This window comes from Athalia rosae, chromosome 4 (genome assembly GCF_917208135.1).
Source record: "Athalia rosae chromosome 4, iyAthRosa1.1, whole genome shotgun sequence".
Taxonomy (NCBI): Eukaryota; Metazoa; Arthropoda; class Insecta; order Hymenoptera; family Athaliidae; genus Athalia; species Athalia rosae.
In genome coordinates, this window is record NC_064029.1 from 7,935,530 (window position 1) to 7,963,009 (window position 27,480).

General features: G+C 42.4%; 1 protein-coding gene across 8 annotated transcripts in view; it reads left to right on the forward strand.

The window, feature by feature from the left end:
• The window catches only part of LOC105684266 (ABC transporter G family member 21), a 103,683-nt gene extending 76,635 nt beyond the window's left edge, over positions 1-27,048 (forward strand). For 3 of the 8 annotated variants that reach the window (XM_048654056.1, XM_025746065.2, XM_048654057.1), the window contains exons 2-13: positions 12,910-13,070; positions 13,714-13,883; positions 16,948-17,053; positions 17,492-17,592; positions 18,518-18,773; positions 18,942-19,112; positions 19,397-19,501; positions 19,803-19,924; positions 20,026-20,233; positions 20,324-20,538; positions 20,647-20,855; positions 20,971-27,048. In XM_048654056.1, coding sequence (XP_048510013.1) covers positions 12,910-13,070; positions 13,714-13,883; positions 16,948-17,053; positions 17,492-17,592; positions 18,518-18,773; positions 18,942-19,112; positions 19,397-19,501; positions 19,803-19,924; positions 20,026-20,233; positions 20,324-20,538; positions 20,647-20,855; positions 20,971-21,166 — 2,020 coding nt within the window. In that variant the 3' untranslated portion in view covers positions 21,167-27,048. The other 5 variants (XM_048654058.1, XM_048654060.1, XM_048654062.1 and 2 more) reach the window with 5 other exon arrangements.
• The last annotated feature ends 432 nt before the right edge of the window (positions 27,049-27,480 follow it).

A 27,480-nucleotide genomic window follows, 5' to 3' on the forward strand; every position in this document is an offset into this window, starting at 1 on the left:
TTCACATATATACATATATACGCACATCGCGGTAACGAGGATCGACTTTGTCGGAGTTACAGAATACGCGCGGGGTACTGTAGCTTCGCAAGAGAACGAAAGAACCCTCTCTCTTTCTCTTTCTCTCTCTCTCTCTTTCCGCGTGAGACCGGATGTACTCGGATCTCGCAAAAGTTTGTGCGTGCCTCGTATCATCGTCGTCGGTTAGTTTCGCCTCGTATCTATTGCGTGTGTGAGATGGAAGGAACCGCATAATACGCTGGACATAGAACTGCAAGCTTTGTCGTCGTCGTCGTCGTCGTCGTCGTCGTCCTACGGTCACCCCTTGACGTCCATTGTCGTTTCAACTGGGTCACCGGCGACAGTTCGTTAGGTGCCTCGATCTCGTCGTTTATAAGTATAGCCGGTGGGTGCATCCATGGGTGACGGTGGTAGCTGTGCAGGCTGCGACGCAAAAAGAGCTGACTGCGTTACGCGTACATCGACCGCGAACAAACGACATCCGAGGGCCAGGGGGGATTTACGGGAGGGAACCGAAAACCGAACTGAAATGATCATCGTTTCGTTTCGCGAAAAATTACATCAATGGAAATCGCTATCAAAAGATCGAGCGGCGCTCGTTTCTTTCAACGATTCATGAATGAACGATACCCCTGGCTTATATATATATTTATTATACGTCTTGCCGGCTATTGTAAGGACCTGTTGCACGCCGCGTGTATATATATATATATATATTTATAACGTACGTACCTACACAAGTACACGTATGCGGTATAAAACTACGGCAACGTGATACTCGGCTCATGGATGCACGACGACGATTCTTTTATTATACGTATATACCCACGCGAATCCTTCTCCCCTCCGTGTTCTCGCTTTTTTCATTTTCTCCACTCGCATCCTCGACTAGATCCATCTCGATTCCGTTGAATCTGCATGCCGGAGATAGAGAATCGTCCGGTTATGGACATTCGGATTGAGGGTCAAAGTGCGATTGGGATTGGAACCGCCGCAGCTGTATAGGGAATCCTGATTGAAGCTCGAACTTGTCGTTAATTTTTCGAATGATTGAATGCTAAATACAAAAGGTATGGAAAAAGAAAAAAGAAAAAAAAAACGGAAATAACTTGGAAGTAGCTCAAGGTGTGCTACTGCGGTGATATTTATTTGGTTCATTATCCGAGCGTTATGGTATGATAGAAATAATGACCGACATGAGCAACGGTGAAGTTAATGAGAAAAAGAATCTCATCTGCAGATTGATATGGCGTGTATATGTACATGTTTGCTAGCGAAGCTGCGATATTAACCGCACATCTATACGTACGTTATAAATGGGAGTTCGGATAGCGAGGAGCAAGAAAACTTTTCTTTTCATCGAGCGTGTCGCAAGTCACCAGAAGTGTATATACTATGTTAATACCATTACAGGAAAAAGAGAATTTCTATCCCAGGCTATATAACGCGATGTTGCAATTTCGTTGGAAAACAAAAAATAACGATAATAAATAAATGAAAAAGGAAGGAAAGAATGGAATTGAAATGACTTTTTATTTATGTACACGCGTTACCAAATGATCGAGAAACATACATAATATATATGACAGGTGTTCGGTGGTGCATCGAAACGAAAAAGTTAATTTAGCGAATGATAAATAACTTGAGAATAATAAAGACGGCTAACGTATGCGATTAACGTTGATTATTTTTACGCGTGACATATGGAAAAATGCGGTTCGACCGCTATATCCGATCGTGTAATAATATCGTCGACAGAAGGAATCGACGACCTGGTTAGGCCGGGGCTTTACGAGCGTGGCGGCTTTTGTCGCGTGCGAAATCCAATATAGGTATTTCCGCCTTATTTTACGGCCGCCTAGGCTCTTTCGCTTTTCCAGTTGAAACGTTGTTTCCGTTTCCGCGGATACCTCGCGTTGTCAGGAGACTCGGGTCGGGATTCAAGCGGTTTCTCAAATGCTGATTAGCTCAGCTCAAGCTCGACCAGTCGTCGTCGTCGTCGCGACGAACGGCCGAGACAAAGACAACAACGAAAACGCAAAGCAAACGACAAACGGCATTGAGTTGCCGCAACGAGACTTACATGAACGCGCCACACGCCTGTGTGTTCTCGCCGGTGGACTCTCGGCCCTCGGTAGGCTTTGCGGGAATTTTACCGATGTGCCGAAAGTTGGGAGTGCTCCTCTCACTGTCCAGCCAGCGGTCATTGCTGCCGCGTGTCTCGACGCAGGCCCCCAGTGCCCTAGTGACCAAAAGCCTCGTCCAATCGGTTCCCGGTTAGCTTCGCGTCTCCGCTTCGAAACTTTTCGGTCTCCAGTGTTTTTTTTTTTCTCTTCCCACCGACGCGATATGAGTTTGCCAAATTTTATTCGTAGAGTTTTTCGATCGCAACGTCCGTTCCACGCAACCGCAGTCGTACGCGTCGATCGATCGATCGGTAATATCAGGTGTGTGCAATAATCCAAAGTTACATGTGGCACGCGGTGGAACGTTGCCGCGCCGCCGTTGCTGGTACTCGTTGAATTTTCAACTTATTTCGCGATACACTCGATCGTTCGCGAGTTTCTCGCTAATAATAATCACTCGAGTTAAAAGTTAGAGTCATTGACTCCTGTCATAATAATCAAAATGATCGGAGTGTGATAATAAAAGACACGCATGAATTGTTGTCTCAGATATTATATTGACAACATTAGCTACCAGTGTGTGTTTAACCCATTGTGTTTTATTGTATTGCGTTAACGTTCTCGTCAACTGCGATCTGTGTCGGTTTTAAATTATCGGTGAAACTGCACTCGGTTCGACGATCGTTCGAACGAAAAATTAAACAACGAAAATTATTTTGACATTGAGTATCGTCGGGACGGTGGAAGAAACTCTCGCTCGTTTCATACCGACGATAATTCGCTCGCCGTTGGATCATATTAACATGAGTGACGAAAAAGTTGAATACGAATCAACCGATCATCGGCCATTCGCTAAAAAATTGCCGGGTATATAGCGGAGACAGAAAACCAAAAGAATCGAGTGGGTGAATGTGCTTCTCGTTAAATGGAGGAACTCCTCGCAGGATTGTTGCAGGGACCGATTCTTCTTCCACCAAAGTAAGATGTACATACATACGTATATATATATACGAATAATCTTGATCCAAGCAATTCACGAAAAACGTAGGAAACGCGCTGATTGCTTAATGGTGTAACGCGGATCGTGACGCGAATTTTGAACTTACGCGGTATCCGAATAGTCGGGACTTTGAGAGGATGGAAATTTCTGCTCCGAGGATTTCTTTTCGATATATCGGAGACGGAAATAATTCCTCTTCGCGGCGAAATTCACCCAGTTTTTCATCCACGATCCGATTCTCGCCTCTCGTTGTTTTGTTTGCCGCAAATCGATCAGACTCGATTGAATTTTGTCTGTAAATTCTCGATGAAGAGGACGAAACGCTCCGGTCGAACCGGTAGCCCCGACTTCCTGGCCCGAAATTCGACTCTCTAGTTAAAAGTACTGGCGCCTTCGCTTATGCAATGTGCGCCGCTGCCTCCGTAATCCGAAGTCATGCACCTCGTTGGTTCTTCCCATGAAAAACCTTCGTATGAAACGAGCGAACAAAATTTCACGAACCCAAAAACTCTCTAACGACATTTACGACGACGACTTATTTGCATTCCTCAACACCGCGTGAGAACAGTATTGACTTCGAACCGATATGGAAATAAGTGAATCATTGGTAAAAATGTCGATGCGCTAAGAGAGGAAAAGAATTCAGATCCATCGATCCCATCGATCTTTCGAGAAAGAATCTTAAAATAGCCGACTATCTTTCCGATGATCGTTCCGACTTTGTTATGATTTCCGTATTTCGGAGCATGTTTTTCACAGCCTCTGCGTATCACCGATCAAAATGGACCCGGATACCCGGTAGGCACGGACGGGGCTGACGCGGGACTCACGTATAATACAGTTGTCGGAGATATTCACGTCCGTAAGACACGCGTTGCCGTGTCTCACTGTTAATTAGATCCCGTTTTTACCCGTCAAATTTTGTCAGTCCGGTCACGCTTCTCACGAAACACGTGAAAAAAGTAACAACGTTTTAATCGTCCTCGTGTACCGCTGCAGCTGAAAACCGCGTTGAATCGGACGAGGGAGACGGGAGAGCGGTAATCGGCGATCGGCCGATGCGTACATACGTGTCAAATCGGTCCCCGGTTATTATACCGATTCATTACATGCCGTGTGGATATCGCTTCATGGTTATTACTTATTGTAAAAGTCGTATTATATACATATATATATACACATATATACGTGTATCGCAGACGGTTACCATATAATACGTGGTTCGCTGACTGACTGACTGACTGACTGACTTACTGGCTGCCTGACTGACTGACTGACTGACTGACTCGCTCGGTCGGCGGTCTGAGGTTGAGTCGAACCGAGTGGTCATATTATAGGTGTATATAGTTGCGCTCGGGTCAACGCCCTGAAGATATTCTCGGCCTTTCCCTCTCCCGCGCAGCCCTTCTATCTTCCCCGTTCTCTTTCGCTTGCTCTTTCGAACCATTGATTAGCCCGTCGAGTCGATTCTTATTGTTAGACTTCGCGCGACCGAACAGCAGCCGGAAGCAATGAGAAATTCGTATCGTCCGATTTTTGCGCACATCCCCCAATATAGCGCGGGGGGAAAATCGGCGCCGATGCTACACCGTATAACTGACCCGCCGCAAGCGAAATTATTTTCACGATTTTGCAACTATATCCGAACGAGAGTGTAGATTCGCCGTTCGTTGGGGGACCGTCGAATATTGGTTCAGATTACGGGCCGTTTGATGCCCCGCAGTGCATCGGAAAGATCGCGTGAGCTCGGCTGTAACGCGGAGTGCAGAGGTCAAACGTAGCAGCGGCTAATCGCACTACTTGTTGCTTCGAGAAAATAGGCTAGGCTAGTTTAACCTGGAAACATCGTCGCTAACGGCACCGACGCGATTCGAGAAGTCTGCGCTACTTCCTATAACTCCGGGACTATACGCTTTTAATTGACGTCGAGGAAAGAGGACGATCGTCACGACAGTTCACCGAGACGTCTTTGCGCCGTTAGAATCACGCGAAATGTATATCGGCGCGAGACGCCCGATCGGTTTTATGCACCAACGGATAATATCCGATGGAAAGTATTTCGCCGCCTTCGTGGTACGTCCCGTACGAATCTCAAACCCATTTATTTCTCTAAACAGATCGGGGTTCGTCGAACCCGAACAGGCGAGGCGAAGCGTAATCGTTATTGTTACACAGTTTTCCCCCAGTTTTCACGATCACGAATAGAATCGAACCGTGAGTGAGAGAATTTCTTTTTTTTTATCTCCGCATCGAGTTACACCTGTAATTTACCGAAAAATAGGTAGCTACCTCTTCTCTCCACGTACGTTACGATCGTTGGATTCGGTGTGACGGAAAAAAAAAAGCCGTCCGTAACGTGGAGAAGGTGATTAACTTTTTTTGTCCAACGATTTCGATCCACACGGTCATCGTATATTAGTCGGATATCGGTACAGCGTAGCGTAGGTATTATACACGTATAAGTACGATACTACAGGTGGGACGTATCGTTGGGCAGGAGCAGCAGCGGTAGGAAAACGATTGACCCAGATCGAGTAATTGTTCTTTAAGCAGCAGCGAATATTGAACCCACGTCTTTTTTCTTATTTCTTTTTTCTTTTTTTTTTAATCCGTTTAATTATATTGGCGGTAAGCGATCGTCGTGTAATACGGATAGTCGGGCAGTGGCGCCCGCGATACCGATTTGCCGCTACCTCATTTATATTCAATTTCACAATCAATATTATACCTGCAACTTCGTACATCTGCATATAATAAGTATGTATGTGTAACATTGTACACGTCGATCAAAATTCAATTTTTGCACGAGTTCGTCAGTAGCGATATATACTTATACAGCTTGTACGTACGTATACGGTATACCGTACATCCGTCGACTGAAATCGCTAAATAAAACTTTACTCCGTCGAGTCTGCGTTTCAAATAGCACGTACGCAACTTTCGTCTTTAGCGAACGGCATCTCGCACGTTCTTCACCGCACGATGCGAATTAATACCGGCAAATATTTCATCTAACCTGACCCTTATTTTCGAGGCGCACCGAGTCGCCGGTGAACCCGTTAGAGCGATCTCGTCCGACCGACTCAACCGCACATCTCATCTCTCACCTTGCATATCATTCGTTTATCAGATCGCCTCCTATCTCGCACGTGTCGATCATCCTGCCTGCCTTATACATATATCCGTACAGCGTATTAACTCCTCAAACGACACTTTATAGCCCGTCGTCTTAATTCATCGTATGTAAAAATTTTCACGTCTATTTTCGTGCCCGTGTACAACGTACCGGATGAATCGAGGCTACAAGGATACCGGTGAATTTTCGTCTTTTTATTTTTACCACATTCGTGCAAATTTTTTTTTTTCTCGTCACGCATCGTCGAGCGAGCTTTTTGATTCGTCGTCTGGTTTTTTGGTTTCCCTTTTTTTTTTATTTTTTTGGTACGATCCGATTTTTACTCGTTCGGTCGAATCGCTTTATGATTTTCGGTCTTATATAAATTCTGGTCTCCCTCAAGACCCCGTTAATTATCGCAGAAGCTGTATGGGTACAGGTACATACGTATAATATACCCACGGGCGCGTTGCAGCAACCGGGCAACGTTTTCGCCGTTTCCCTCACGGGTATAATTATTCAAAATACATGCGTTACAGAGTCGGTCGGCAACGCACGCACGTCACTTTTATCAAGTTCAACTTGAACATCTCGTCATCGCTCGTAGCGCCCGCGCCCGCGCGCTTTTGCCCCACGTCGTTTACATCCGCGTTTATACTAAATACCCGCAGCTATTATACGTTTTCTCACCCCCACCGTGTAACTGCAATCTCATCGCTATTTCGCTCATTCGCACCGCTCCGGCTGATATAAGCCGTACTTTGTATATGAGCGTAATCAGCGTTCCCGCGTTGTAACGCGCACGGCCAGTTGGAATACTTGGACGAACTTCGGGCGACCAAGCAGCCTCCCAGGCTGAAATCGGGGTTAGATAGATACCGGCGGATGATTTTTATAGACGCTCCTCGATACAGCGGAGTCGGAATATCATTGTTTCGTTGTAGCGAATCGAGTTGCATGTGTGTGAATTATTTTCCATTTTGTTTTTTCTTTTTTTTTTTCTTTTGCTCGTTCGCAATGTTCCAGGGAATCGACCTAACGCCTGACGCACAGTGTGATATCATATACCGTTTGATATGATACGGAGATCGTCTAACGTTTCTCACGCACCGCGCGCGGTCTGTTATAATAAAGTTAGTTTCGTTGGCCGGCTGGTTTATATAGTATCTAGTGTGAGTATCGCGTTGGCTGTCAAACGACCTATGAAACGGGCAACTCGCGAACGTCCGAATTCGTCGCGTCCGATGTAATCGATTAATTAACCCGGTTAAACTTGTTTCGCTTCTCGCAGTTCTTGCAGACGGCGTTCTGCCAATTACGGAGCTATCCTTTTTGCCCGTATTATACATAGCGTTATTTACCACCGTCCGATCCCTATACACACACACATATATATATTTACTATACATACGTGTGGTAAAACGAAAACGTGTGAGTTCGGTTAGGACGTTCCAGATTTTTTCCCCCATTCATTTTTTTCCCCTTTTTCTTACCGTGTCCTCTTCTTACCCGCTTCGATACATATTTGCGGGTATCTCCTCACAATCAGTCCATCCGGCGACACCGCGATGTGCCGCATTCTTCCGTGAGAGACGCCGTTTGCGAGCAGAATAAATGCACGCGTCACGTGATCGCGCGTGCTAACATTTTTAGTAATGCTACATGTGTATATACATGCTTCAATTTTATATATATATCTATACATATGTATGTATGTATATGGCGTACATGTGCGAAGTCTGTCGGTGCCGTTGCAGCCGGTTGCTCCGGGGTCGCGGAAACATAAAGCGCTTCGCGACGTGCGGGAATATTTTTGCGTGCATAAATCGAGGAGACTTAGAGAAGGGGAAGCGCGGACTTCGGGGGCGGAGAAAAAGATACGCCTGACCCAGTTTACGAGTAATTTTAGGAGGCCGGTTTTCGGATACAAAACCGTCGCCGGCATCGCACGCTTTAGAATCAGCAAATTTTCGAACATTGAACGCTTTCAACTGGAAATATGGAACATTGCAGAAAAAAAAAACAACCAAATACACGCGTCAACGATGATCGGGAAAAATTTGAACGCTCCAAACTAGAGTTTCCAATTTTTTTGCGATTTGTAAATTACAGATTTTGACGAACCAGCCCTCGGCGACGGATCTGCCGATATTACGCATGGGAGGAGTCGACGATCGATGAGATTTTTGTGATCAGAGCGCGCGATCCTCCGACTCATGGGATAATTCGAGTCGGATTGTGTCAGATACCATAATCGCTTATTATATAACTAACTGGCCTGCAGCGTGCTCGGGACTATCGGGTTACAAAGATAATTAAATTTAAGTTCGAGTTACAGTTCGCGTGTCGCTATCGCCGATTGTCCCCCCTTCGTATGGATGTAGGTGCTATTCAGCGGTAAACGTTCGTATAATACAGGACATTATATACCGTTGAAATTATACGTATATAGATAGACGTGGATTACGACAAATAAAACAGAGCAACTTCCAACGCCTCGGATTAATAAACTCCTTCCATACCTTGCGCAGTTTTAATTACCCTTCTCAGCAATTATCTTCTCAATTTATTCCGTTATCTTCGTATATATACGACGGTAGAGGTATACTCGCATTGAAATACACCGTGCATACGTATAGTGTACCATGGCAACGATATCAAATAAACAAATAAATGAATAAAATCAGATGGAAAAAAGAACATAATCGCCGTGTGTTCAATTCCATCCCTATATAATGGAGGCTAATTTCATTTCGTCGAACAGATGCGCGCGGAGCAATTGAATATAGGTACGGAGAAATGGTCGTGGAATTAATTCGAGTGGATTCGGACCGACTGAGGTATACGTACGGCGTGTAGCTTGCGTAATTGCATCTCCGTAGACCTACATGTATATATGTACGCGTATACGTTATTTCATTCTACGAATGGAGTAGATATATTAGCGCCTGTTCGTCTACCGGGGCGTTCCGCCCGTAAATTTTGCGCGAAGGTTGTTAGAGCAGCCACCGCACCGGGGCGACGAGAGTACACCTAGAAAGGTGAGAGGGGTAAAAGCTGCTGGGGAAACATGAAAGTAGCTACGGCGAAGAGTAATCTCCTGCGGGGCACGTGTCGCGTCGGAGTTCCTTCGAGAGAGTCGTTGCCCTCTGCGTTGGCGAACCGTCGAGTGTGACGTAACCCATAGATACACGATATAATACAGATATAGTATATACGCAGCGGTATCCCTGTGTATTTGGAAGGAGAGAGAGAGAGAGAGAGAGATAGAGAGAAAAAGAACAACATTAAATAAATTTAAAGAAAAAAGAGAAGAAATAAATAAATAAATAATGGAGTATAACCGTCTCCGACGCGGTATACGTATAGGTACGTCGTGTACGCTGTGTACATTATAGGTGTACATAAAAATCGGCGTCGTGTCGGCGAATTGTTATGCAAATAAATTGACCGTTCGGAGAACGTCACCGTGGTGGAGGATATGCCGTGTCCGTGTATCGGTTTGGACCCCCGGGTAACTCGCGACTGGGGTAAAGAGAAGCTCCGCTGCTCACGACGAGAGAAGTTGAGTAGGCCAACGTTAGCGACCGCGTCCCGACGGATCTTTCGACGCGTAGGTGTGTGTGTGTCTGTGCGTTTCACGCGCATACACGCTCACACGGATCACGTACATGTATACGTATACGTAAAAATGTCCTCTGATCTAACGGCTACCGACGCTATCACGGCCACGCGACTGCCTGGCGCCTCGGCAGTTCACCGATGCACAGGGGGGGCCAAATCGCGGACAATGACCTTTGACATTAAAATTTGTCAGTGTTGACACGAAGCTCTCGGAACAGTGCGGGATGCGTTAAACTCGTTCGCGGATTCGGCGAAGACTGAAAAAAGCCCGGCGGCAGCACCCTCTGCACCGACGGTCCAGCGGCGGAGAGAACGAGGAGTCGTTGCACTCGTATATATTATACTTTCTCACCGAGAAACCGCGAGCGGCCTTCAGAAATTCCCGACGATCCGTAATCGATCCGCGAATATACCTACGCTTATTTGTTTTTATCACGCCGCACAGTCATGTAATTTGGAAAACCACGTGATCGGCGTTAAAACTACGATTGGGTGAAAGACGGCAATAAACCAGGAAATATTATACATTCGTGATCGGGCTGTGAGAGTAGCTTGCTGCCTAGCGGTCAAGGTTGCAAGGACGCGCCTAGACGAATCCTCCGTCAAATCATCGTTTGGAGTGCAACTCCGTTTCTCTCTTTCTCTCTGTAAGAAGAAGAAGAAGGAGTATAATTCGGTGTATCGAATTACCGATCGTATCCAGCGACGATGATCCCATCCCGAATACCTTTGCATACATCAGACGCGCTACCCACACGTTGCGATATACAGATCGATGGTAAGGAGAAACCGAATTCATTCGATGACCGACTTCGAATAACTCGACTTTGGAGGCACGTATAACGATCGTCCCAATTGTTCCATCGACATCGTCCGACGCGGAGTTTGCACTATATAAATGTCATATTTATATAGCCGCGGTTCGGTCAACATGAATTTGACACCAAATAGTCGCTGCCATCCGGACATCGGCTCCTCCGAGTTCTTTTCGTTCGTCCGATGAGCGCGTATGTTGCCGCGGTAGTGGTGGTTGTGTGGTGGTGCCGCTACCGCTACCCGCCTGCAAAATACACGTCAGTCGTGGATCTCTGAATAGATACGGGGTGTATATTGTACAGCGTACGTGTGTCGGTCTCTCTACGTATGCAGAGATACCGCGTTGGTGGTGTTCTTCTTTCATCAGACGGGCCAAAGCTCCAGGTCGTGCAGCAATAACCAACCACCAGCAGCGTGAGCGTGAGCAGCGTGAGCAGCAGTAGCGACAGGATCATCGGCATCATCGTCACGGGACGAGCAAGTGTTTTAAAGTTGAAGTTCATGTGCTACCGTGGGGTTCATCGACCCAACGGAATGACGCGACACGTCGTTTACATTGTGAATTTATTGTCTCATGTACCAAGTCGGAGTCGCGCGCCGTTTGCTTTTTGTCTGTATAATACTGTAACGTTGCAGCCTATAAACACCCGCCTCTTACAACAACGGCGCACACTTCGCCTCTCGTCATCTACACCAAACCTATATTATACACGTTTCACGAACGATAAACAAAATACGTAACAATTAACTGCATTCATTCGTTAGGAACGACCGGACCCCGCACGAGGTGGTGGTCCGAAGCCATAGAACGTCGACGCGATATTCAACGACCAACCGTCGAATAGTTGCGATGGTCATCATCTGCAGGTACAATTAGAACGGTTGACGCTCGCACGGCGTTACGGTCTTATTGTTAGTCAAAAATTTTCCCACATTCGCTCACAACCGTTCGACGTACGTACTTCATCTCGTCTCGCATTGAAGTAGTTTTTTTTCGCGTGTGCGGTGATCAACGTTCACAGTGAGAATTACATGTTCGAACGCTTTATCAATATTTGGAAAAGAAAAAAACGAAGGGGATGTCCTTGAAAAATTTTTCTACGAAGATTCAACGTCGATTCGACATACACGCCGTTTGCCTGTTGGGGCGTATCTCTCACAATTAGAGAGGCTCAATTTCGTATTTGCCAATCGCACGCATATCGTACACCTGCGAATTCGTACATATGTATATATACCCGATTCGTCGTCGGCGGGCGTCACACCAGGCGGTACGCGTTCCGTGCGAGATACCCGTAAGAAATGATACCCGTAAGAATAATCAACACATCCATAATTTATACGTTGAAATAAGAAAACTGAACAGAGAAAGAAGGGGAACGAAATGGTATATGGAAAGGAGGGGAACGAAATAGGATAAAATAGCGTTTTGTACGGGCAACCTTGCCAGTTCGCGGTGCGTTGACATCATTGTATACGCCCGTCGTTTGCTCGCGGTCGTTAATTGTTATCGAAGATTTCGAACACGCGAAGAAGTTCGAGACTGATTAGATAGAGCGGGAGTGGTGAATAAATGCCGGGAACGTGAAAGTGACAGGCTAATTCGGTTCTCGTGCCTCCTCCTCCACCTCCTCTGCTGCCGTTGGCGGTTTTACTCTCGGTGTACTTTTCGAGTCCGTTTGTATCGGAGTAACGAATTTGCTTATGGTTGAAGTTTAAGCGACTGGAAGACTACCAGACCGAGCGTACCCATACACTTCGGTTATATCGTTAGCTGCGGATGACAGCTCCTCTTCCCCGGCGACTAGGACCTGCTGCTGCTGCGGTGCCCTTTACGCTGTACCCCGACGATTTCGACCGTTCGTACGCAGGCCGTAGGGATACATAATATATCCTTACGTACGTACGTACGTCGACGATTCGGAAATTCGTCGAATTCGCCAGCGTCATCGATATCCTACGGCTCGTTGCCCTTTCCGTTATCACATTCATATTTCACGTGGCCAAGTAAACGACGTCGGTTTGAGAGTTTGTAAGAGAAGATGTTGATAGACGACTTTGCGAAATTCAAGAGGCTGCGAATCGGTACAAAGTGATTGAATATAATATACACATCGTCCGTTCGTTTTTCACCGGTGTCGATGACGCGAAAATACATTATTTCTTTCTTTTTCTTTTTTTTTTCACGCTCTCTTCTCATTTTACAGAGTGGAAAGTTCGGCACTGCAGTTGGTATGTCCGCTGGAGTCCCGCCCCGTTCAGCTGGTGTTCCGGAATCTGCAGGTGGTCAAGGATAAAAGAGCTCTACTTCGCGATGTCTCCGGCGTCGTTAAACCCGGAGAACTTCTGGCTGTTATGGGACCTTCAGGTAATTCAATTAGTCCACCTTACTATTTCGTGACCGTGTAATTAAATCGCTAACGAGGCCACCGACCACTCGTTACACGTACACATGTACTCTGTATATAATACACATGTATATTATTGGCCTCGCTCGCAATCGGTTAGTTAATTAAATCCGTTAAATTGACGCACTTAAATTAATAAAAGACAAAGTTTAGGGCTAACTTACTTATTGTTAGCCTCGTCGTTCGCCGTTCACGTCTACTCTCGAGATTCGTCAATTTATCCCTCGTGTAATTGCGCAGACCGATCGAAAACGTGATTTATCCTCAATTCCGTTGTACGGAATTAGACTTTTTCTTCGCCATTTGTTTTTTTTTTTTTTTGCCATCTTTTCTTTCCGCGGCTCGTATAAAAGCTCGCGGTATTTCGGTGCGGTATTGTTGCCACGTACCATTTTGTGGAAATCCTGCCAATAGACCAGCTATTTCGCGTTGCTAAAATTGTATCGCGGTGAATCGACGAGCCGCGCTTCGGTACACCGGGCGTCGCGCGTTTAATCAATACCCCGCGCGAATGAGAATGACCTGCCAAATTTCACACACCGGATAGAAAATCCGTACAGCCCGCTAACTGGACCATGTATCGCTATCCGTTATTTTTTCTAGGCTGCGGAAAAACTACGTTGCTGAACTGTTTGTCCGGTCGAGTCGGTTTGGACGGTGGCGAGATTTGGCTAAATCGAGAACGTCTGACGAAGAGATGGCGCCGAAGGATTTGTTACGTACAACAACAAGACGTCTTCTTTCCAGATCTCACCTTACGCCAGACTCTAGAGGTTCGTATAGAACGTTGAATAATCCAAAGGATTTATTGAACGCCGGGAGGTCGCGAATAGTCGGCGAGTTATCGTATCCGGTTTAATGCACCCATGAGTATAGAAATTAAGTCAAATATAAATTTATCGATCGTGGCAAGAGAAAGTGCTCTCTCTCGCTCGCTTGCCACAGGAACAAAACTCTTATCTTCGGCTCGCCGGTATCGTGCACCACGGCTCGTGCTCTCTTTGTGCAACGTACGAACGTCGTCTATACCGGGTGTTGAACGAATCGATCGAGATTCATCGGATCACGAGTTACGATGTGAAAATAATTACGACTGTGAGGGTAAACCGCAGCTAATTTAAACAATTCCGATGTCACGTAATTGCGAATTCGTATACGCAACCTATGAGCGTAACGAGTTATGCATGTTCCGAAAATATAATTTTATATATGAACGGGATTGATTCGTTGCTCGCCAACTGGTCCGACTCTTGCGTGTTTCACGTGATGTTACTCGAGAGATATATCGTTGTTGGAAGAAAAAAAAGAAATGAAAATAAAAAATAATGAATAAATTAAAGCACAAAGTAGAAGAGGCAGAAGAATACTTGTAAGTACAAAAGCGTCAAGAGTCAATTGCACCCCCGACGAATGACGTTTTAATTCTCCTGTAAGAAGTAGCAGCGAAAAAAAAAACAAAAACAACAGACCAAAAGCAACGATCGTATATACGTAATTTAACGTTTGCGTCAGGGTTAAAACGTAGAAGACAGTTTTTAATTTATTTATGGCATTAGCTACGTGTGCACGCGAATCTTTGGATGCGAACGAACGACCGTGTATACCCGATGTTCGGGGTGGAAAAAAAAGAGGAGGGAAAAGAGAGAAAAAAGAAAAAAAAAAAAGAAGCGAAAGAGGAGGATGAGGACGAAGAGGAGTAAGGAGGTGTGGATGTTGGTGTTGGTCGTCGGTCGGTGAAGTGGGGTAAAGTGAGGTGGAGGAGGTGTGACGTCATAACTCGGTCAGTGAACCGTATATATTACGCGTTTCAAAAAGTTCTGGCATCATCGCAAGAGCCCAAGTGTGCCGCGAAAGTCTACGTGTTGTATTATATCTGCATTCACGTATTATCCATCTCCACGCACGCACACACACACACCACGTACGACCGATACGATAATACATGCCAATATACGTGCAGGCATGTATAGGTATATCGCAAACGCATACATAGGCATACTCGTGTACGTATATATATGGAATATGATGTACCGAGTGTGCTTCGGTGTGCCCGGCGTCGCTATTTTAATCGTCCATACGTATAACACATAAAATAGGAGATAGCGATTAATTGATAATTCGCACACATCGTCGAACTATACGAAAACGCGTCTCATCTCAGTCACGTCTAGCTCAGATTATTCGTATTTTTTTATTTGATTTGTATATTTACTTGTTTATTTTTCTCTTCTAATTTTTATCAGTACGGTTTTATATTTTATCGAGATTTTTATTCTCGCTTCTATTGTCAATGGTTTTTCCCCCCCGTTTCGATCGCCGCAGCACAGTTTATACGATCCAATCGCCGTTGTCGATTACGCCCCGCGTGAATACCTATCATAATGTAAACTCGTAATAATGATCATTCTTGCGTTAGCCTTATACCCGCGTGGACATGTAAGAGATAAGAATAAGAGAAATAAGTGCAAGGGATTTGATAAGATTGCAGCAGGGCGCCAAGCATCGGTTTATACACTACATCGTCGTACACAACGTGTGTATACACTCGCGATGGTGTGCTGCTTGAGCTGGACATGGATAGCCAATTTTTAGGTTCGTTTATTGCGAAGCAAACATAAAACGACGCTGGAAAGCTTCAGTCGGTTCAATTATAACAATGGGGCGCCGGTGTTCTTCTTTTTTTTTTATACCAACCATATCAACCCGAAGATGCGTAGAGATCATTCCTTATCCGATGCCAATCTCGTCGATCGTTTTGCGATAAATTTATTGCCCGGCAATCACGTCGATGTCGTCGCGATCCTTACGATTCGAGATGAAGAGAACGAAAAAAATTCAACGGTCCACGCTACGCGAGTTCGATATGTTTTTTCGGACGAATATTCGCAATTCCAAAATTATCACGATCGGTTAATCGAACGACGTATCGTATGTACGATAGTATCCGTCGATAAATTTCCCATGTTTTTTTATTTTTTTTTGTTTTGTGTTTTCCGCCCCACACACGCGCGTGTACGCGAAGGGGCAGATATATATAATGATTAAATATATTAGCGCACGAGTATAATTTCCTCGTGCCGTGCAGTGATAACGTTGAGCGAGTAGATAGGAGAGGAGACCGGCTATACATAACAAATAGTCGTGTATATTCATAAGCCCCCGTCGTCTTTCTCTTGTAGTACACGGTGAAACGATGACGCGGTTGTTCGCATTGCAACGGGATCTGAAAAGCAGCTGTTAACGCTTCTTAACTCGTTTCTCTCTCTCTCGCGCGCGCGCGACTTTCGCACAACCTCTTGAACGATATTTTCCCCCTTATCCCACACCCTCTCTCATGTGTAGTACTCGTACACGTATTAACACCACTACTTCCCTCACTTTGCGCTAGTCATGGACCCGCGCGAACGGTACAATTGCAGCTCGTTGCGACACGCCTCGCTGCACTTTCTACGTTGCATTTACTTACGACCAACGGCATCCCATTATCGGTGTATGTGCAAGCGGCATTAGCGAGCCGAACACCTACCTATCTATCTGTACCCACCTATCCCTACCATTGCCGCGCATCCCGTTCCGCATTGAGAGAAAAACAAAAACCACGTAAATTATACACGCCCCGATCCAACAGGCAATTTGCCACAGCTAATTCAAGCGCGGCTCAAAACTTTGCACTTTATACGCTGTATATCGTGCGTATATAACGCATAAAGAAATGATACCCACCATACGCGACGATAACCATCGACGATTGTTAATAATTCTTGTCTTCGTTTATTTGTTGTCGGGGGTTTGTTTTTTTTGTTTGTTTGTCATCATCCATTTTTTTCTACTTTGCAGTACCAAGCTCGCCTCAGGTTGCCAGACACGCTTTCACACTCTCAAAAGATGCAGTGTGTAGACCACATCATCGAGGTTCTTGACCTCGCCGCCTGCCAAGACACCAGTAAGTATGACGCCTATAAACCAATAGCCTTACAAAACAAAACACGAGATGTATCCATATGCATTATACGTATGCACGCGGAGTTGAGCGCGGTAAAACGCCTGTCAATGTGTAAGTGCGGCATTTTCATCCGTGTGTGATTCATACGTACGCACGTACGTAGAAACGACTCCGCGAAGCATAGGTATTACTCACTTACTTCTACGAGCTTAGCTACACTATACGCGCGAGTCGATCTTTAAGGGCGTACGTATGAGAACGACCTCTTCGAAGCGCGTACTTTCTTTTCCCATGACCGTTTCTCTTTCTTTTCCCCGATCGAGCGTGTACGTATGGATATGCGCGCACATACTCATTATATACATATATGTATGTATGTACCAACAGAATGTCATAGCTGCAATAATATCGATTCATTTTCTCTGTCTTTGATCACAGTTATTGGAGATTATACGAAACGAGGGCTTTCGGGAGGTGAAAAAAAGAGGACCAGTATCGCCTGCGAACTACTCACCAATCCATCCCTGATGCTCCTCGATGTGAGTTGATCAGCAGTCTATTTTTTCTTTCCTTCGTTTCTCGCATTCATCTTCTCTCTCTCTCTCTCTCTCTCTCTCTCTCGTCATTAGTCTCCGATCAATTTTAACGAGCGTGTAACAAAATCCGTTCACCCTGAAGAGATGAAAAAAATAAGAAAAAAAAATAAAAAAAAAACGATTAGATTTCATCTCGACACGTCGCGTCGTACGGAGGGTGATCTGGACGCTCTATGCCATCGTGTTTTTTTTCTTTTTCCGAAGTCTCTGTATGTGACAATATAAAGCCGCTGGTTTTGGCATTATACCGTACAGATATAAACGGTGTTTATAATGTACCTTCATATATATATATATACGAGAACGAACGAGCTCGCAATCTGTTAGATCAACCGTTAGAGATTGAACGCATTCCTGATCTCGTTCCGTGTCGTTTATGCTATATGTGCTGTGTATCGACAGAAATATACGCACGTATGTATGTATATATATGTGACGCGGTTAACATGGGAAATAATCGCGCGTGGGTGACCAATGCGAAAACTATCGTTATACACGAAGCGAGTTTGTAACAGCAACGGCGAAGTATCGATGAATTATATCAAGCATCCGGCACAAACTATCCTATATATGTCGGTATTTAGAACGGTAGATTGAACGTTACGTGTATACGATTGAAACGTATACACACTTCTGTTGTACACCTTCGAGCTGTTGAAGATCGATCAGTGTCATTCGCCGGGAAATGGGGACCGCTAGATTAAACTAATTTAACGCCAATGTAACGTAGCGTTCGCTCGATACGGTCGTACAAAGGTCGTCGTTTGATTTTCCAAAGTTTTGCGACTCGACGAAACGACGATTTCGATCACCGAAATTATCCTCCACAATGACGGAATGTAAAGAGAGCTTTACGTTGATCCAACAGGAACCAACGAGCGGACTGGACTCTCATTCTGCCCAGGCGCTCATTTCGCGGTTAAAGAAATACGCCGAACAAGAGGGGAAAAGCATCGTCGTCACTGTTCACCAACCGAGCTCTCGAATGTTTCACAGTTTCAGCAAATTGTTACTTCTCAGCAGAGGACAAGTAGCGTATTACGGATCGACCGCCAATATCGGGAGGTTCTTTTCAACGATCGGACTCACGTTATTACCGCATTATAACCCCGCTGACTTTATACGTGAGTTGACGAGCGTTCAGATATATTCATCGTAGAGAGTTTGAATAATTTTCATGAAAATCTCAGGGATTATTCTCAATCCGTGCGGAAGTTTTCTTCACGCACGTGTTCTCTCGCACGATACGGGAGATTTTGTCGCGTTTGTCGAGTGTCCAATTTTCATTTCAGTCGAACAAATAAAGGGACCAGAAGAGGTTCGGGAGAGGATCGTCGCTGCGGCAAGGGCTGCTCGACAAGGACTAGATTGTCCGTTGGAACTTCGTCCGGACTACAATCCTAGCCAGCATCCACTTTGCGACCACCTAATCCATTACCACGAACACCATATCACACATAACGGTAAATATTGGAAATCGAGAGAAGGGCGCCAGGAACGATCGAGTCTTGATTTGGCTTTTTTTCACGACGGTGGAGAGAATTTTGGCTTCATTTTGTTCGTCCTTATTCGTTTGCGTGTAAATTATAGGTGAAAAGAGATTTTTCGATTGAACTTTTCTGGGGTCTCTGTCTGATGAAATTATTGCTAATTGTAAGCCGAAATATGCGAGACTTTGATTCGTTCGATAATGGCGTCGGAGAAAATCGATGTAAACAAGTTTGTATGGGACACGTTTTGGTATTAGGAAACGGAGAATGCAAGGACATTACGAACGGAGGCAAACTGGATATGTGCGTTGTGATTGACACCCCGAACCACAACACCAGCAGTCACGTTTACACTGCCATCGGTAAATCTATTGACAAAATAAACTAAAACTATACGTATAGTTACTAACATAGGCTAGGCATCGGACGCTGCCGAAATCACCGAACGAGTCTGCGGTCGCAAGAATTTTTTCGTTTCTCCTACGCGATCGTTCTAACTAATCCAAGTGAATAACCCATAGGTACAATTACATACCTTCTCCACGAATTTCACGCGGTGTAATTTTCATTTCAATTGCAATATCGACCACTTTCAGCGATTCAATATGCAATTTTGTTTGTTTTTTTTTAATTTTTTTCCTTCATGTTATCAATTTTTCACAGTTAAAGAAGACGACGGCAGGACCCTTTGGCTAGACACTCAAAGTCACGCCAGCAGTAGCGCCAGTTCTTCGGACGACGATTATTCCTGGCACTGGCCGACCAGCTTCTGGTCTCAGTTCAAAGTGAGTGAAGCCTAAAATTGACTAGAAAATTCGGGTGGGGAGGGGGTCGTTTTTGTTCCATCTGGCAGATCTGTCAACTCGATACTTTTTTCCATATCAAGGTGCTCTCTGAGCGAAATTTCCAAGAGGCTAGACCGCGGATGTTATCACGGTTGAATTGGCTTCAGACAGTTGCTTTAGGTCTTTTAGCAGGTCTGCTTTGGCTCCGTCTTCCTAGGACAGAAGCGGCCCTCCATGACATCCAGGGATGGATGTTCTTCAGTACAACGTACTGGATGTTATTCGCCCACTTCGGAGCTCTCTCTAGTTGTGAGTTATCTTCGTGATTCTCTATTCGATAAGATATTCTAGCGCGACTCCGCGTTCACCAATTCACGTCGTTCTCGTAATCATATTCAGTTCCTCCCGAACGCGAGGTGATCAACAAAGAGCGTCTTTCTGGGTCATACCGTCTCTCAGCTTACTACCTAGCAAAGATGGTTGGCGAGTTACCGTTGACGATAACCCTTCCAGCAGTTTATCACATTATCAGCTATCCCATGTTGGGATTTCACAGTCCAGCAGTATTCGTTACGCTACTCGCGTTCCTTCTACTGAACACGGTAGTCGCTCAGGTAAGACATTCTAAACCTGACCCCTCGCCTTATTTCATTCGTCGAAATCTATAATTACACGTAATTTTACAATAAAGCTACATATCGCACACCGTTGATCGTTTCCAGAGCGTGGGCTTTTTCGTGGGCGCTTGTTGCCTGGACCTTCAGGTTAGCATAACGGCATCCGCGCTCTACACCCTCGGTACCCAACTCCTAGGCGGTTATCTGGCGACCGCCGTACCCCCCTGGCTTGCCTGGGCGAGGTACGCCAGCATGGTACACTACGCCTACCAGAATATGCAGATATTGGAATTCGGTGTCGGGGAGCCGATCACGTAAGTCGTCGACTGTTACGTTATACATTTATTTCATCGTGAAACATACGAATGGGATCATTTTTCCGATCAATCCTATACGTTCGATTTTTTTTTTTTTTTCGGCATTTCGCAGCTGCGCTCAGCCCAGCAAGTTCCCGGAGTGTAAAAACGGGACGACAATACCAGTTTCTGCTATCCTGGAGGGTCCGGGTGGCGCCAATGGTCCAGGTTTACCACTGTGGGCGAATACGGCGGTACTGTTAGCGTTCCTTGTCATATTCAGGACGCTCGGTTACCTCGTTCTACGTTATTACCGCGTACCGAAGTGAGCGACGGTACCGCCACAATTAGAATTCAATTTTGTACACAAATTTTCACGGATCTTTATCACTATAATATGATATCATTGTTATTAGTAATATAATGCGATATAGTATTCAGCAATACGATATTTACGAAGTAATTATATGCGCGCGCGCAATGGGGTCCGACAGGAATGATAAATTGAAAAAAAATAAAATAAAATAAAATGTCGAGTGAAGACGAGATCGCGGAAAAAGGGGGGTAGAACGAAGAGCTGAATTGGCGTCTTTTCTCGGCGAGAAGGGTATAGTAATATTGACACAGCAAAAATGCTGATAAAAAAAAAAAAAAAACGACTGAAATTTTCGTATGGGCGATATGAACATTTATAAATGCGAGTTTAGACTAGGCTTAATAAACATAAGTATTAGGTTTGTAAGTAATATTATGTTTAGGTACAAAGACATAAGCGAGTGGGAGCGAAAGAGGGAACGAACGAAAGAGAGCGAAAGAGAGAGAGAGAGAGAGAGAGTAAGAGAGAGAGAGAGAGAGAGAAAGAACGTTAGTGAAACATTATGCTGCCAACTTTACAATAGTATCGATTCTTTACATTGCATATTGTATAACATTATTACCCTATCCTCATTGTGTACGTGATATAATACGTTCTTTTATCGCTGGCTGAAAGTTTTGCGAAAAAAACATAATATATTTGGATATGCGTTCAGTAACATTTTGCTAGTTCTGCGACACGAGGCTCCACCGCCAATTTTTCACCGAACAGTATAACATTATCCGTTGTACCACGTTAGCCGAATTTTTGGAATACTCCTAAACGGAAATGTAAATTCGTTCAATTCTCTCACGACTGTATAGCATCCTATTAAATAAATTAGAAAATTGATAAAAATTTGACCAATTTTAAGGATTACGAACCGACGATGGATCGCTACGTCAGGTAAGCTCACCCACACTTTGAACCTGTCCCTAAAAAAAAAGGCAGTGATATATCGATAATAATACAGATGATATCGTAATGGTAGTCATCGTTTTTGTGATAAGGATCGAGAGTAAATTTTGCAATCGATCGAACTAATTTTACACATTTAATTGCGTGATTTGCAAAGTGTTTGGGAGTGGAGAGGTGTGTTGGCCGCGCCAAATTCCTAGGGACAGGCTGTTCGTTGTGGCGGTAACTGTTCGCGGTAAAGCTCACAGTAAAGTTTCGCACTTTGCTGGCGGTAGATGCCTGCATTCTAAGTTTTGATTAGCTGGAGAACCTGTCGGCTCGTGATCGTTGTCAACCATTAAATTCATTAATTTCGTAAGATATTCACATGCATGACGTAAAATTTACTAAGAAATTAAACTTACGTCACGACACTTCACTCCGTTTCACTTATGAACCTTACTCGTTCTATAGAAAAAAAAAAGAAAAAAAAAAAAATAGAAAAATGAAAAGAAAAACATTAAAAAGAAAGAAAAAAAAATAAGAAGAAAAAACAGAAAAGGAAAATGAAAAAACAAAAATACCTACTATTATATAATACATGCATAAATATGCACATTATCGGTAATACGAAATGATGAATGAATAATTGATAAATAATTGATAATTGATCATTGCTAAATGATAAAATACTACCTATTAAATAATAAGTGTGAGAACGTAACACTGTATCGAAAGAACCAACTGCTGCACGAGGAAGCAAACATATATATATATACATATATACAATTATTGTGTTTAAACAAAGAAGATTTGGCTGTGTCAACATTGTAATAATTATTGATTTTTATCATTTTTTACTTAAATATTTAGAGAGAGAGAATAAATGACTGCTTTTTATTATCGAGCGAGTGAATGCGACAGTGGTAAAGAGGGTCGGTCATTGGAGTGGTTGGCAGATAAATAATTATCAGAACTGGGTATCGAGGGGGGAGGGATACGAGTAGCGGCACGTGATTTCGCGTGATTCGTATAATTCAAACTCGGGTTTTCGATCAAGGTCATTCGATTTTTCTTTCTTTTTTTTCTACCGTTTTTTACATGTATTTTCCAACGGTAACGTCAATACATGCGATACATATACCTATACCTGTGAGAGGAAAACGGGGAACGGAAACATGCGCGAATTTATCATGAGATTAAAGATAGCATACGGCTGCAAATATCTGCAAATATTCAAATCGGCGGCCTGCGGATTATAACAAATAATATGGGCGACGAAGGGTGTAACGGAGTAGAGCGGTCGTTTTTCCTTCGCTCATTCTCGCTTCATATGTGTTTACAGAAAATATACAGTACTTCGTGTATTTTATACTATTAATATCAGAAGGAATTTCAATGCTTGTGCAGCGGAGGGTCGTGATATCTCTACAGTCGCGTAACGCGTTATGTCAGTTTTACTGCCAATGATCGGTGAACGTATAGTTTTGAGCCGCATATCGCGTTGCCATACATTTTTTTTCTTCTTTCAAAGAGAGTTGATTTCAATCGGAATGTGTACTGATTGATTCGAGTTTAGAAGACAAAACGTAAAATCATTTAACCGAGGGATGAATAAGACTTAGCTTTGTCATCGCGCGATCTAAAAATTGCAGCTACGCGATGAAGAAAAAAAAAAAAAAAATAGAAGCGTTAGGATTTGATTTCAATTTTTTGACGATCTACCTTTGAAAACTAAAAATGAAAAATTATTGAAAACAAAACACACATTCTCAACTCACGAAAAATTCTTATACACGTATTAGGGGCGCGCATTGCGGCTGTACAGTAGGATATAGTAGATAATAATTAACGAGAAAGAAGAAGATAATTCTTCAAAAAATAAAATAAAAATTGGATAAAAATAGCTAAATCTGATCGGTTCTCTTACAGAGAAAAATAAAACCGTTGCAGGCGAGTTGTACCAATGTAGGACTACAATTGTTGAGTGGGTGAGAATTGTATAAAATTTTACGTCACTACACTCTTCGACCAGAGATACTCGTGCCTGTGCGCGGTTTTTTTTTCTCAACGGTTTTTTTATTTTATTTTTCTTATATAAATTCGTTGATTTCTTACACATCGTTTATTTCTAGGATTCCATTGTAACGTTTGTATGATGTTGATATACGTGTGTATACGCACCTTCACAAGTGCCGTATATACTTGTATATGTATAAACGCAAAAAAGCAGTGCCTTTTTTATTGAAAAAATATATATGCGAATTGTGCCAATCGATGAAAACATAAAGAAAAAATTAAAGAATTTAGGAAAAATTGACAAAAATAAAATAGATAATTAAACATATAGAACGATTTAATTGAAAAAGCTGTAAAGAAGAAAAAAGGGAAATTAAATTAGAGTAAAACAAATCGAAACAACATTAATCAAAACTATTAACGGAGTTATATAAAAAAATAAAATACATTAAAAAAAGGAAAGGATGAATCTAGCGCGTACAGGACATGCCATCGGATTGAATTACGCGAAAAAGTAGATGGAAAATATGAAGAACCAGATATCAGATTATAATCGCCAACCTGTGCGTGAAGTGTCTAACAGTGTTTTTGTTGTGTTGAAAATATAAGAAGAATAAAAAAATCACAAAATTAGAAAAAGCAGAAATAAGTATCAATAAAAAAAGGGAGAAAAATAATGTGAAATGGAAGAATAACGATAGAGTATAAAGAAGCGAAAAAAGAACGATAGAACAAAAAAAGGAAAGAAGGTGATCAACTACACATAAAAAAGAAAAAGAATGAAATTACCGCAGACCTAAAATGGATGCCGAAAAGTGTTCGAATTTAATCAGTGCGGTCAGTGGGGACCCTTGAAAATAATCTTTGTTAAATATAACGATAAATATGATGAAGAGCGCGCGCGCGTGCGTTTACGCAGCATACTATGGGGATTAAATTATACCAGTACATAAATACGTTCTAATTATTATACCAATAAGATCTAATTTCTTCGTTAGTTTTACGGTTATAGAGATGTCAAACGATTTCGAAGATGTAGACTTAGCGAACAACGGTGAAAGAATATCAAAGTGTTGCGAGATAAACTACATCCTTCGATCTTTCGCATAAATGAAATTGACCAATCAATTAATTTCCTTCTTTTTTTTTTCTCTCATTTCAAACGATTATCGATTAATTTATCATTCAATTGATTACACATAATGACTGCAGAAGGAAACCTGCCAATATATTTATATCCTCCGATTGGTAAATATATAGAACATACATCTTATATATCATTCAACATTATTCTATACCTTAATTATCGCGCTTATTGTAATGTAATGATTATATATTATATAACACATTTCTATCCGACATTTATACACGCAAACACAATTGTATTATATTATTTCTACTTTATACTGACCAGGCGTTTACCTATGTATATAAATATATATATATTACATACATCCACACATATTTTAGCTCTAATATGTAATTCGGCAAACCTGTAATAGATGATAGCAAATAATTATTATTAATTATTCCTGTCGTCTGAGTAGCAGATGTGGTTCGCAGCACTGCCTTAGCAAAGAAATAATCATTATATGGCTTGTATTGAATTCTTATCATTATTCTTATTATTATTATTATCATTATTATTGATATTTTGTCTGTAATAATAATCATTATTGTAATCATTATTATTTCTATTATTACTATTATTATTATTATTATTATGATTATTATTAATAATATATTATTGTTATTTGTTTCTATCACCAGCTCGTCGTCCAGTATTGCCCTCACCTGCAAAACTTTCATACGGAGTTCACGTGCTTGCGAAAATTTAGAGACGAGTTAATGCAGGTGAGGGTGAGATGGCCGTGTCTTCTCACCAATAACTTCCTCATATCGTATATAATATATATATACATATACATATATGAGAATAAAAGAGAAAAACGTATGTATAATATAATATGTGTATGCCATATCTGTACCGGTGCACAAATTACAATAATTTACAAAAAAAAAAAAAAGTAAAACAATATAACATGGAGAGAAAGCAAGAGAACGATAAAGAAAAACGAGCATAAAACCAGATGATGGGTTCATTACAATTATGCATGAGAGGAGAAGTAAGGAAATAATAAATTATTGCGATTTATTCATGCAGCGCATTATCGTTCGGTGTATAAGGGCGTTTTCCACAATTATGAATATAGTATACAACATTATACATATATTATACAATATACATGTTATTTGTATGTGAATCGTTATTTAAAGTATGAATTACGATGATGAATTGAACTGAGAACGAACCACGAATTAATCCACGTATACATAAATATAGATACGAATATATAATATGTATAAAGAGAAAAAAAAAAAAAGAGATACGAAAATATTGCACTCTGCTGCCTGCTCTTTATTGCGATCTTTAATTGCTTCGCACTTTATAGCAGTTGATCTGCTAATTGAAAGTTTATCATATGGTTCGCTCGCGAACTTGTTAAGAATAAATAACCTAATGAATGACGAATAATAACACGAGAATGGTAGCTGCAGTTGTGTCGTACAATATTTAATGTAATGTGATTTAGATTCAGAGATTGCGGTAGCCCGTATATCGTCATGATCTACATACACTGTGTAACAGCCTTTTCCGCGACCAACACCTGCGAAACAATTTTGCTGTAATAGTGTATAAATGACAGCGTATACGAAAAGGAGAAAAGTGAAAATAAGCATAAAAGTAACGAGCATTGAAAAAGTGAAGGAGTCGGCATCCTCCCCATTTTCCCTCAACCCTCTCAACATCTTCGTATGTACCCACAACCCTCGCCCAAGCCAACTCACGTTCATTATGCATACAATACGTATAGGTAAGCGTAATAAAAGAGTAAAAAAATAAAAGAAAAAAAAAAAGATATATCACTGTAACACAATTATATACGAATTATACGTTAATATGCATATATGCATTCATGGTGTATACGCGAGGCAAATATTTCCAATAAATTTTAATACGTTACTCGAATCGGGCCTTGCGTTGTAAAAATATGTGAAAATAGAAAAGCGAAAAAATATTATATATATACATACATATATATATATATATATATATATATATATATATATATACATACATATATATATATATATATATATATATATAAATATGCGTATTAACGTATACATATAAATAAATATTTATAGTATATTTATTGTTGCTGTTGTATGTGTAACAAAAAAACAGCTATTACACGTTATCTCATACGTTAGTCTTGAACTCTTCCAAAACGTTAGATACCATGTGTTGTCATTATTGTGAGGTTTATGATTCTACACTCCATCGTCTGTGATTACTAAATGAGTCGT